This window comes from Dipodomys ordii, unplaced genomic scaffold, assembly GCF_000151885.1.
Source record: "Dipodomys ordii isolate 6190 unplaced genomic scaffold, Dord_2.0 Scaffold30, whole genome shotgun sequence".
Classification (NCBI taxonomy): domain Eukaryota; kingdom Metazoa; phylum Chordata; class Mammalia; order Rodentia; family Heteromyidae; genus Dipodomys; species Dipodomys ordii.
In genome coordinates this window covers 2247754-2261597 of record NW_012267246.1, presented here as the reverse complement: position 1 = coordinate 2261597, position 13844 = coordinate 2247754, and the positions used below count along the sequence as shown (strand labels likewise).

At 44.5% G+C, this 13844-nt stretch overlaps 1 protein-coding gene across 1 annotated transcript in view; it reads left to right on the top strand.

The window, feature by feature from the left end:
- Window positions 1–13637: 13637 nt before the first annotated feature.
- Window positions 13638–13844, top strand: part of Ssr3 (signal sequence receptor, gamma (translocon-associated protein gamma)) — a 10664-nt gene continuing 10457 nt past the window's right edge. Inside the window, exon 1 of the mRNA XM_013016130.1 lies at window positions 13638–13839. Within this exon, the coding sequence (XP_012871584.1) occupies window positions 13720–13839 (120 nt within the window). The 5' untranslated portion in view covers window positions 13638–13719. The remainder of the gene's footprint in view (window positions 13840–13844) is intronic.

Genomic DNA, 13844 nt, shown 5'->3' with positions numbered 1-13844 from the left:
AATCCACAGGGTCAGTACTTTCCTTTTTATTTTTTTTTCCTATAAAAACAAAAACAAAACTACTGATTTCAGGACTTACATGCATGCTTTTTCTCTCACAAGTGGTGCTCTACCACTTAGCCATGCCTCTAGGTTGGCATTTGCTAGTTAATTGGAGGTAAGAGTCTCAGATTTGTCTGTCAGGGCTGTATTTGCACCATGATCCTGTGATCTCAGCCTCCGTGAGTGTGAGCCACCAGCACACAGGTACTTAACAGTATTTCAGAGTGCTTCTTTGAAATATGGTCTCAGGCTAGAGACACGGCTCGGTGGCAGAGTCCCTGCCTAGAGAGTTGTACAGCTCTGAGTTCAGAGTCACAGTACTGCCAAAGAGCGAGTGAGTGAGTGAGTGAGAGACAGAGAGAGTCTCAGAAGAACACCCCCCCTCACACACACACGATGTACAGAATCTATATTACAGCAAGGTCCCATGTGGCTGCTGGGCCTGGTGCTGTGGAGATACACAGCCTTTACACTTTACTTTGGTTTCATTTTTTGAGAGAAGGCCTTGCTTCCTTCCCAGGTACCTTCTTGGGCTTTGATCCAGCCATGTCTGGAATGCCTGGTATGTGCCACCATGTCCAGTGTCTTCCTTCGACATGTAGTTTCATAGACCTTCCTGTCTGGGCTGGCTTGCCACCATGGTCCTCCTATTATTCCTCCCATGTAGCCAGAACCACATACTGGTGCCAACATGACCAGTTTATTGGTTGCAATGGGATCTTACTAATTTTTTTTTTGCCAGGGCTGGCCTCAAACTGCAACCTTCCTGATCTCTGCCTCCCAAGTAGCTGGGGTGACAGGAGTGAGCCACTGTACCTGGCTATGGTGATGGTGGTGGCGGTGGTGGTGGTGGTAGTGGTGGTGGTGATGGTAATGATGGTGATGATTGTGGCAGTGATGATGATGGTGGTGATGGTGGAGGTGATAGTGGTGGTGGTGGTAGTGATGGAGGTGGTGGTGGTGATGGAGGTGATGGTGGTTGTGGTGATGGTGGTTGTGGTGATGGAGGTGGTGGAGGTGTTGATGGTAGTCAGATAGGTGATTGTCTATACACACTCAGATTTCACCGTGTTGTCCTCGTTTGGAAATCATGAAGCACTTTGGGTTTAAGTTTATGTAATTCTGTGTTCAGACCTTGGCTTTGCGGCCAATCCTGGGTCTTGAACTCAGGAACTAGATGTTGTCCCTTAGCTTTATCATGCAAGAATGGCACTGTGCTGCTATAGCCACACCTCCACTTCTAAGTTTTTGTCTTTTGGTATTTGGGCTGGCAAGCAGCTGAGCTCTTAGCCCGGATTCCAGGACTGAGCTGCCCTTCTGCAGCTGTCCTGCTGTCGGCTGTGTAAGAAGGGGGTCCCTTCTTCATGCAAAGTTGTCCTGGCTGGAAACGGGAAGGCACCCTGCACCCTGCTCTCCAAAGCAGCAGGGTGACTCACCCCATGGCCTCTGGAAGAGCTAGCTCCTCATTTCTGCCAAGGATGGAGTTTGTTCTCCACGTAGAAAGCCCGAGTGAAGTGGTTTGGCATGCTACCTTTCACATAGTGTACCGAAGTTTAAAATGAGGCCAAAAATACTGGTTGCAGGCAGCGAGTATTTGTCGCTGTGAGGATTTACTTTTCACTTCATGAAAAGAAAGAATGGGCTGGAAGAAAAAACGGGTTCTCCCCAGGTGCCGCCTGCAGGGGCAGCGTGACCGCACACAAGAGGGGAAAAGGCCAGGAAGTTCCACACTAATCTAATTTTAAATTTCTGCATTTTTTTAAATTTCATCGTGTAGAGACACATTTATTCATGAAGGGATAAGCCCTCAGCATTGTTTGTGATGAATGCAATCTTGCTAAGAGCTGCTGGCAGGAGCTTACTGCAATTTACAGTGCAGGAAGCACATAAAATTCCCTGCCTGCCATCCTAGCTACTCAGGAGGCCGAGATCTGAGGATCGAGGTTCAAAGCCAGCCTGGCAGGAAAATCCTTGAGATTTTTGAGACTTGTATCTTCAAGTAACCATGAAAAAGCCGGAAGTAGAGCTGTGGGTCAAGTGGTAGAGTGTCAGCTTTGAGCTAAAAAGCTCAAGGATGGTGCACTCAGGTTTTGAGTTGAAGCCCTATCACTAGCAAGCACAATGCACGCACACATATATGTACACACACACACACACACACACACACACACACACACACACATATACCCATTGATGTTCTCTGAGTCCCCAGGTTTGGGAGAAGAACTTCTGGGGGAGGTAGGATCGGCAGGTTACTCTGGCTTGAGGCGTGATTTGATCTATTCCTTTATCTGCTATGTCGCTCCTTCTAATTCAATGAACTGCTCTAGAATTCTGCCCACAGGAGCCGCAGCACCCTTCTCTGTGGTTCTGGTCACCTTTGGTCCTGTCTTCTCCACATAATCAGTCAGCGGGCCATCTGCTCAACTGTCTACAAAATGTCTATCATCTTTCTGACTCTCTTGACTCTTAAAAAAAAAAAATCCCAGTTACCTCTGCCTCCTGCCCAGATCACTGCAATTCTTCTAAATGTTCTCTGGGATTCTACCTTGCTTCCCTATAGCCAGTCCACTACAGAAAAACCAGAGGGATGTTTGTTAAAAAGGTTAGTTATGTCAATCCTCAGACTGAAAGCTATTGTTGGTCAAGATCCAAATACACAGTTGAGCGACAGTGGCTCATTTCTGTAACCCCCGCTACTCAGGAGGCTGAGATCTGAGGATTGTGGTTCAAAGCCAGCCCAGACAGGAAAGATTGTGAGACTCTGAACTCCAATTAACTAGCAAAAAGCTGGAAGTGGAGTCATGAAAAGCCATCCTTGAGTGAAAAAGCTATGCTAAGGCCAGAGGCCTTCAGTCTAAGGCCGCATACCCACACACAAAATGAAACAAACCAAAAACACACAATGTGTGACTTCCAGACTTGTCGTTAGAAAAATCTGACAACCCTAGGATAGACTAGAGGAAAAGAGTGACAAAAAAAGAGGAAACTTCATGAACAAGAAATACCAAATCTCAGAATGGATAATTCAAGTCTTAATCATAGTGAAAAATAAAGGTTTGAACTTTCTCCACTAAAAGATGAGCTTCTTAAATTGGCTCTTTAAAACCAGTTATACATACTGTTCATAAGATATATTCTTCAAGCAATATAACATAGAAAGCTCCCAAATCAAAGAATAGAGAAAAGACACACCAGGAAATTAGTAACTGAAAAAAAGCTAGCTTAGCAATGCTAATACCAGATAAAGCCACCCTTAAATTAAAAGCATTTCTGGCACCAAAGATTTCCTACAGATAATAAAACTATCCAGAACAACAGTATAGAACCATACATTTGTTTGCCCTTAGAAACAGCTTTTGTGGAAGACCCTGGGAAGATTCTGGAAAGTGGCTTGCTCAGTATGAATCAGCCATCGGTGGAGAGTGGTTGGAAAGGAAGGATTGTGGTTTCTAGGTTTCCTTGCAGTTGGGTTCTCCAAGCAACTGAGCTGCTGCACAACGAAAGCAAATATTGTGAGCTGGACACAGGAAAGTGGCCAGGTGCGCAAATTCTAATCCCAGTGCTGGTGTCAAGGTGTGGTATCGGGCAGGGGCTGACAGTAGGCAGAGGCCCACCGGAGGCTGTTTGCAGGGTGTTGGATGTTAGTCCTGGCTGTTCTGAACATAGTCTAGGTGTTTGCTAAGCTTGTTTGTTCAGCCTGTCAGAAATTCTGTAAGCTATATGAACCTTCTAACAACCCCATTCTGAAGTGCAAACCAGCATAAGCTGTGAAGTGTACTCTGCTCTAGAAAGGCCCATGCACTGTAATTACATATGCGATTATTTCATTCTCTCTCTCTCTCTCTCTCTCTGTTGGTTGTGGGTCTTGAACTATGGGCCTGGGCACTATCCCTCTCTTCAGCTCAAGGCTAGTGCTCTACCACTTGAGCCACAGCACCACTTCCAGTTTTCTGGTGGTTAATTGGAGATAAGAGTCTCACAGACTTTCTTGCCCAGGCTGGCTTTGAACCGTGATCTCAGATCTCAGCCTCCTGAGTTGCTAGGATTACAGGTGTGAGCCACCGGTGCCCAGCTTCATTTTCTCTTTATTGTTTTATTTTACTTTATTTTATAGTTGTGCTGGTTAAGGGGGCTTGAACTTGGGGCCTGGGCATTGTCCCTTAGCTTTTTCTGCTCAAGGCAACTAGTACTATACCACTTGAGCCATAGCTTCATTTGCAGCTTTTTGGTAGCTAATTGGAGATGAGTCTCACAGACTTTCTTGCTTAGGCCGGTTTCAAGCTGAAATCCTCATATCTCAGCCTCCTGTTTAGTGAGGACTACGGTGTGGCACCATCAGCACCCAGCTAACAATATTTTGAGGTGTGCCAGGCTCCAAGAAATGAAAGTTAAAGGAAGAAGCTCTTCTATAGTAATTCTGTCTCCTTTGTGGTTTCCAGGCTTGATCTGAACTTTTAGCCATGGTTGCCAAATACAATTGCTCTGTAGCTAGAGCTCAGGGTCAACACTAGTCAGAGGCTGGGTCTGATTAGTTTGTTCTTCATTCTGACCTTGATTGTAACTTTATTGGCACAAATTTAGGGATATATATATATATATGTGGTGTGTGTGTGTGTGTGTGTGTGTGTGTGTGTATGTGTGTGTATATATATATGTGTGTGTGTATATATATATATATATATATATATATATATATACACCAGCCTGAACTCAAGACCCCCCCCATTTCATCCTGTTTGAAGTGTTCTTTCTTAAGTCACAGACTCCCAGGCCTCTCCCTTGGCATCCAGCAGCCTCCTCCCGCAGGAATGGGACTTGAACCCACATCCATCATCTCCTCTTGACAGCTGGCTTTCTGTGGAGCTTGGTGAAAAGGACTGAGGGTGCCCCATTCCTCCCCACCCCCAATCCTAGCCAGACTGTCCTTCCCTCATGGCTGGTCAGAAGGTCTGAGGATGAGGATTCTTCTTCCTGATGATTCTTCTTTCGTGATTACCAATGAATTGGTTTTGCCCTTTAGACTTGATTTTTGTTTGGTTGCAAACCAAGAAGAGTAGTCATTATTTTGCATTCATTAAAAATAGCCTTGTCTTTTCTCCCACGAATTTCCTGCTCAGTCAGCACCAAGGGAAAGCACTTCACACACAGTAAATACACAGAGCTGGGGTGCATTCCAGCACTGGAGAGGCCCCAGGCAAAGACTCCTGGGTTCAGTGCGGGGCCACCTCAGCAGCGCCATCTGCAGCACAAGCCGGACCGTCTCCAATGACTTGCCTATCCTGTGCCTTGTCTTTGCGTGTGTGCTGGTACTGGTGCTCGAACTCAGGGCCTGGCAGCTGTCCCTTAGCTTTTCCCATTCAAGACTGGTGTTCTACCACTTGGATCACAGCTCCACTTCTGGCTTTTTGGTGTTTGGCTAGAGACTTTCGTGTCCAGGCTGGCTTCAAACCATGATTTTCAGATCTTGCAAGTAGCTGGGATCATCATGTCCCCATTGGAAATTGCACATTGAAAGTCCACGCTCCAATCAATTACAGATAAGCTGAGCCTTTTTAATATTCTTGATCAAAGGAAGACTTCATTTTCTTATACATAATTACATTTCTCTGATGTATATCCTGAAATAAAGAGCATCAGATCATGAGCAGAGACAAGAAGAAAAGATTTCCTTAGTTCTCTTTCCAAGCATTTTCCCAGCTTTGAACTAAGAAAGCATAGGAGTTAGTAGAAATTCACAGCGAACAGGTTGCTATCTGCACGTTGGTGAATAGCACAGGCCCTTGATTAAGATTCCTTAGTTGGGGCTGGGAAGGTGGCTCAGTGGTAGAGCGCTTGCCTTGCATGCATGAGGCCCTGGGTTCGATTCCTCAGCATCACATAAGCAGAAAAAGCTGGAAGTAGGGCTGAGGTTCAAGTGGTAGAGTGCTAGCCTTGAGCTGAAGAGCTGAAGGACAGTGCCCAGGCCCAGAGTTCAGGCCCCACGACCAACAAAAAACAAAACAATAAAGAAAGATTCCTTAATTCATAAAGCACTTATTAGTTAAATGAACCAGGAAGTTATTTATCTAAGATTCCATTTTTCTAGTCTATATAAACCAAGGGAAGTGGTGGTACCTATTTTACAGGGATTTTGGAAAGATTAGGTGAGAAAATGTCTGTAAAATACTTAGCAAAGTACAAGACATGTAGTTTACAGTCAAAATCTGCTGTATAACTATTCATTTTTGCTTGCAACATCCTAAGTCTTAGTTCTTCCCTGTCTAAGCAAGTCTGCCTTATTTATTTGTAAACAAATGTGTGGGAGTGTGTGTAAATGTGTGTGTGTGTGTGTGTAAACTGGGAGACAAGGCAGGGAAACTTCATTGCAGAAAGACAGAATGCCATCACTGGAGAAAGTGGAGATGGCCTTGCTCTCTGTCCAACACAGGTCCTCTCCATCCTCAGCTTCCTTCAGCAGATCCAGAGGGACTTCAGCCTGACCTGGGGAAAGAGGAAAGGCATCCTTCCATACCAAGGGTGGCAGGAATGGGTTGGCTGCCTCCTCTCTACCAGAATCGCGATTTCTTTCTGTGGTGGCTACTTCATGCGTCAACATGCCTGGCCTAAGGGATGCTCTGGAAGCTGCTCACCTATTATTTCTTGGTGTGTCTATACAGATCTTTCTAGAAGAGATCAGTAGTTGAATCAGGAGATCGAGTAAAGAAACCCACTCTTCCCACTGGACAATATAGCATCTGTTCAGGGCCCAAATAGACCCAAAAGGGAAAGAAAGGACCAATTTATTTTGTCTTTGGGAGTTGGGAAATCCCTCTTCTGCCATTGACCCTGGCCATTCCAGTCCTTTGGCCTTAAGGCTTGGCCTGGATGGACACCCTCAGTTTTCCTCCTGTCCTACTGGCAGGCAGCCTACTGGGGACTTCTCCATGCTCACATTAGACAATTGTTGCAATTAATGCATCATCATGTGTGTGTTCTATTGGCTGTTTCCCTGAAAACTAATATAATTACAATGATAAAAGAATTCTGCAAGTTGGAAAACATAAACACATACAAAAGAAGACAACAAAAATTGACCATGATCTCAAAACCCAGAGATAATTTCTATCAATACTTGAAGACAATTTCTCTAGTCACTCCCATACATCTACTTGTACCTCTATAATCTGCAATATATATATATATATATATATATACATATACATATATATATAGTTTTACTACATACCCAATAATTCTAGTATGAGCATTTGTCAATGCCACTAAAAATGTTTCAGAAACACTCTTTTCTATGACTAAAAAATTGTCTTTCAGAGGAAATACATCATAATTTATGTATTATTTTAATAACCATTATTATTTTCTAATCACAAAACAATTGGGTCCATTTATAAAATTAGAGACCATAATATATAAATCACCGATAGTCTTATTGTTCAGACATAACTACTTTGAATAGCTTATTTCCTTCTAGTATTTTTCTGTGATTAGCTATTCTATATTTAAAATAATTGAGGTCATATTTTACAAGTATTTTCCCAAGTCATTTAAGATACTTTCAAAATGTAATTTTTCGTGCCTGTAAAATAGTTAAGTGACAAATTCCTGATCTCACTCCATTACTGGGAAGGAGGTGAGCTATTTCCAGTCCATAAAGACAGGAAATGCTCAGGCAAGAGAGGAAGGCCTGTGAAGGCCAGACTTCTCTAGGTAAGCATATTAAATCTCAGCAATTCCTTCCATCATACGTCAGCTGCCAAAGCCAGGGGGCAGGGGCGGCAATAGTTTGAAGTCAAGTCCCTCCAGTGGCAAGGGGCTGCTTCCCAAGCAAGTTTAAGAAAAGCATGTTTAAAATAAAACAACAAAAACAAAAACAATAATAGGGTGGGAAGGTGGCTCAGTGGTAGAGTGCTTACCTTGCATGCATGAGGCCTTGGGTTCGATTCCTCAGCACCACATAAGCAGAAAACGCCAAAAGTGGCGCTGAGGCTCAAGTGGTAGAGAGCTAGCCTTCAGCCAAAGAGCTGAGGGACAGTGACCCAGAGTTCAGGCCCCACGACTAGCAACAAACAAACAAACAAACAAACAAAAAACCCAATAATAAACCAGGCGCTGGTGGCTCACACCTGTAAACCCAGCTACTGGAGGCTGAGATCTGAGGATCGTGGCTTGAAGCCAGCCTGGGCAATAAATTCTGTGGACTCTTACTCCAATTAATCGCCCATAAGCTGGAAGTGGGACTGTGGTTCAACCGATAAGAGGGCCAGCCTTGAGCGATGGTACAACGCTCAGGTACTGAGTTCAAGCCACAATGCTGGCAGAACAAAACAAAACAAACAACAACAACTGTCCCCCTCCCCAAATTAGAAAGACAGAGATGCAAAGGAAGATAGTATCAGAAACAAAATGGAAGAAGGATTAGAATATAATGCCACTTAATTTCCTGGATACAAGCACCCAGCCCCCATGCCCAGCTGGTCCCTAGGAGACCACTGATGACTCTGCCAGCTGACAGGACAGAAGTGTGGCCTCATGTTTTTCATGTCTGCTGTCCCCAGATGCTCTTCAGAAGGACTTGTAAAATGTCTCAGTCCTCGCACTCCGGGACCTGCCTGTACCAATCTTTCACCTGCAGTTCCCTTCCTGGTCTTCTCTGTCTAATTAGTACACCGACTGAAACAAATACTGAGATGGAAGAAATCTCAATCTAGAATTTGGTTTTAGGATTTTGATCCACTAGATGCTTGTCAGACAACACTGAAGTAGAAGGATTTGCAAATACAGAGTCCTGTAAAATGAACAACAAATTTCAACTGTCTTCCTGTGATCAAAACCATTGAAATCCGTGACCTACTTTATCTTCCATTCTGTTGCCATAGTGCTTGAGTTAAATGTGTAACAAAAGAAAATTGATTTCCAGTGTAAATCTTAATTTTTATTGTGTCCTTGGTGCTTTGGGAACGATGCGTGTGAGCATCTGCTGTTAGAAGACTCTGGGGGGAGTTTGGAGACTTGAAGTGCTGCGCCCTTTCTCAGTGGTTATTAATATATTTTCTGCAGAGATAGATCATTTTCTTAAAGAAGTAAATGAATATCCTTAGGCCCAAGGAGACAGGCTTTACTGATGGCTTTATCCAAGCAGCTCCCAGGGCACGTGAGTCAGACCAATATTTCCTAAAAAGGAAAACAATATTTATCTTGGGAAGAACAAGCTTCAAGCTCAAAAACAAATGCTTTCCTCCAAATGTTGAATGCCTCATTTGCTTTAAAAACCAATTCCATACTAAAGGGTGTATTTAGAGTTTTCAAGACTTTAACTTAATAATAATGATAAAAAGTCACCTGCAGGGGGTTGGAAAGAGGAGGGAACCAGCCCCAAACTAAGGGCTGTCAAGGATAATATGCTAAGGCTATTGTTATTAAATCTCAAGGTTTTTTTTTCTACATTCATCTAACTCTCCTTAAACTTGGGAGTTTATTAATTTTATTTTTTGGGTCTGGTCACGGGGCCTGAACTCTGGGCCTGGGCGCTGTCCCTCACTCTTCAGCTCAAGGCTAGTGCTCTACCACTTGAGCCACAGCGCCACTTTTGGCTTTTTTCTTATGTGGTGCTGAGGAATCGAACCCAGGGCCTCATGCATGCAAGGCAAGCGCTCTACCACTGAGCCATCTTCCCAGCCCCAAGTTTAATGAGGCAAATTAACCCCTTAAGCTATTTGGCCAAGGTAGTATTCACTGTTGATTTCTTGAGCCATAGCTCCAACCCTTTTTGTGCTTGTTCTTGAGATATAGCCTCATTTGTTGGTTGGAGGCCAGCTTGAACTACACATTCTTCCTATGTAAGCTCCCTCCCTCGCTGGGATTTCAGGCACCTGCCACCATGCCCAAATATTGGTTGAGATAGGTTTTCATGAAGTTTTTGCTCATATTTAACCCTTACAGAACTCAGCCTCCTGAGTAGCTAGGGATTACAGATGTCAGTCACCATACCCAGCCCCTCCCATCTAATCTGTATTTGGAAAGGCAAGGATTCTAGTTGTGTTAACTCACTACTTACTCTTGTCCAGATCTGATAGGCACTTGATGATGTTACCGTGCCTTTCAACATTTTGGGAGAAGTGGACCGATTGCCAGTTTATGTTGATAATAGTATTCACCTATGTTTCTATAGTTTATCCTAGTATATTTCCAATCTTTTTTTTTTAATGGCGATTCTGAGGCTTGAACTCAGAGAGCAAGGTGCTTTCCCTCAGCTTTTTTGCTTAAGGCCTAATGCTCTAGCATTTGAGCTATTTTCAGGCTCCCTCCATTACCTCCCCCCCCCCCCCTTGGGCCCCTGGCCATTGCTGCCACCAAAGTGTGCTCCTGGGCCCCGCCCCCCCCCCCCCCCGGCCCCCCCCCCCCCCCCCCGCCCCCAGTTGTTAATTGGAGATGAGTCTCATTTGCTGACCAGGCAGGCTTTGAACTGTGATCCTTTGATCTCAGCCTCCTGGGTAGCGAGGATTACAACCATGAGCCACCTGTGTCAGTTCCAATGTCTGTGGTTTGCAGTTTTGAGATGTGTGTTTGGCCCTAGTACAGGCTCCGAGGTTGTCTGAGAACATTCCAACCCCCCACCCACTTTCTAAGTGATGGGTGCTAGGGAGCTACTGATTTATGCTTTGTACATTTTCTCCTTTGCTTTCCTGTTTCTGTACATTGGTGGGGGTGCTCTTTCTGAGGTTTTACTGAAACAGAGAACCCAGCAAGTTTCTCACTAGTTTATGCTCTGTCTCTTCATTGGGACAACAAGGAGGATAATGACATCTCCTTCCCAGGGTTGCTGGGAGGAAATCAGACCTGGCACAGAGCTGGACTTGTAACAGAGCTCAATAAATGCTGGCTATTGTAGTAGTCATTATTGTGATTTGATTACTTATCGGAGTCTAGCACAGTACCTTTTATGTAGTAGCTTCTCAATAAATATTAACTGATTGCATATGTGAACTAGCGCCTGAACTGTGCTTTGGCTGAGTAAACAATTTCCCAGGTGATAACTGAAAACATTATGCTCAGAGACGAATGCAAGGATTCCATCTCCTCTTTCAAAATTATTTCCATAATGACATTTGCCTTACAAATAGACTTTAACACAGAAAGCACTTTTATTTTCTCTCTAGCATAGCCCTGGATGGTCTATTTGTTATTCTTTAGAAGATTCCAGAGAAAAGCTAGCTGTGGATTTCTTTATTGACTATGTAATTTGCAGTGTCTGCCATAGGAAAGTATATTAATTATTAGCTTGCCAGACTTTACAAAGCCATCTGTAGTGGATGAAAGAAATCTGTTATTCATATCCCCTGACAGCAATGCATATTATTGCTTTAAATTCCACCCCCTCCCCCGATCTGATAAGTGTAATGTGATAGAACAGAAATGGCAAGTCAGAAACAGTCACTAGAAATGTAACCAGAAATGGTTCACAGATTAAAACCAGGCTGGTATACAATCACGTCCATTTGGTTGCTTTGAGTTATACTGTAGTGAGCAAAATCTCTTATAGGTGTTGCGCTGACAGAATCTATTGGCCACCTCTCCTCTCTTCCTGCTGACCTCATTTGTTCCCTGTGTCAGGGCTCTGTATGCCAGGTCCTTGAACCTTGCTACTCTTCAAAAACAGCTAGATAATTTTGGTGCCAGAAAATACTGCTTCAATACTTCAAGTGTACTGTCTTCATGATCTTCATTTTTATTCTCACCACAAACCTCCTCTCTCATAAACTTCATTGCCTATCAGAGTTCTCAAAGTTATCCCTGTGAAAAGTTAAAGATCCTACTATTTTAGAATATCTTCTATTTAATTAAGATATTTAATTAAGATATATATATATATATATATATATATACATACATACATATTTCCTACTATTGGGGCTCAAACTCACAGCTACAAGCTCTTTCTTGGCTGGCTTACTCACTGATGGTCTACTACTTATGCTACACTTCCAGTCTGAAATGGACTCTTGTGTACTTTTTGATCTAAACTGGCTTTGAACTGAGATTCTCCAGGTCTCAGCCTGCTGAGTAGTTAGGATTACAGGTGTGAACCACCTGGTGGCCATAATTCTTTGTCACCTCATCAATTCTGATTTCTTTTCTTTAAAATAATTGTGATATTTTGTCTCTTTTGATATTACAGATTTGAGTTTTATCCTTCCTCCCCCCTCCCCCATAGCCTGGGTTTACAAATATTCAGATGGAAATCTAGTTACAGAAACTGGTAGAAAAGGTTCTGGTTATGAATTGGTAATAGATGGAGAAGGAAAAAGAGGAATTATCATGGAAGCTTAGCAAATGACTTGATTTCCTAAGGAAAACTGATAAAGTTTCCTCTATCACCCTCATTTAATAAAAGGTGGAACAATGTAACATCCAAAGACAATATAAACCCAGACATTTCAAAGTGAAAACTTGTATTTTTCTGAAAAACATTCAAGATGGTCTTGTTTATTTTGTGGCAAATTGGTTAAAAGCGCCTGCTACTTGAGACTACTTGCTGTAGATAATGGAAGGACTTACATTTCAGAAAACTCATTCTGGACTCGTGTAGAGAACAGATTGGACCAGAGAGCACCGGGAGGGTGGAGACTGTGCTAGGTGATTACAATTTCGATAAGGTGAAAGGAGGAAACAGAAGGTTGCGGAGATTTTGCCTGATGTCCTGGGGAGCAGCATTTGCGACCTGGGTGGATAGTCTTTGAGGAAGACAAAGAGATCCTTGGAAGAGTTAAAACTGGTGTTCAGTTGTCTCAGTAGGTTCACTGACTTTCTGAGCTGGGGTAGGGGGGCTGTGTATCCAACAGCTGTCTCTACTTAGTTTTATCCGGCTTGGCCAGGCTGCTGTAAAAGTTTAGTTTTAAAAAAAAAAAGAAAAAAGCAATATAACAGCAGTGATTTGCAAGTCATTTGGCGCCTTTCCACAAGGTTCGATATTATCTTCATTAGGAAGAGTTCCTTCAAAGTGAGGAATTCATGGCCATGAAGATTCCATTACAATCACGGACACGGTGACCTTTTCCCAATGCAAGGGGCCGTTAATACCGAGAAGGCGTGTGCAAAGGGGGCTCGGGTGTGCAAGGCCTGGGCTGGAGAGTATGCAACCAAACGAGGCAGGTTTCTAGGAGAGAGGCGTACAAGTGTTGGCCCCCTTCCCGCTCTCGGTCTCCCTCTCCTCCGCCCCTTCCTCCTCCTCCCTTCTCCTTCCCCCTCCCTCTTCTTTCCCCTTCTTCCGCCCTCGCTGCTGTTGTGTGGTGCTGGGGGGCCTCTCGCTGTGTCGCCGCACTTACCTGAGCGCTGCCAATAAAGTTTGGTGAATTGAAAAAACAAAAAAAGTAAGCACCCACTAAACTACAAATCCCAGCCGCCCCGGATGGGCGGGGCCACGTGACACAACAGGAATCCGGAAGCCTTTCCCACCGCCCAACCACGTCGGGAGGCCCGCGTGGCGGCCGCGGGCTGACCAATCACGGAGAACCTCGCTGCGCCGGGTCCCGCCTCCGCGCGCCGCGTTGACGGGTCGTTCGCGGATACGGCGGCCTCGGGGGCGGGGCCGGGCCTCTCCGCGTCGCCGTCGCCGCTCGCCGTTCCCCGCGTCCTCCCCGCAGGTCCCCGCGTTCCCTGCCGGTCCTCGCCGCGGCCATGGCTCCCAAGGGCGGCGCCAAGCAGCAGTCGGAGGAGGACCTGCTCCTGCAGGACTTCAGCCGCAATCTCTCGGCCAAGTCCTCGGCGCTTTTCTTCGGGAACGCCTTCATCGTGTCGGCCAT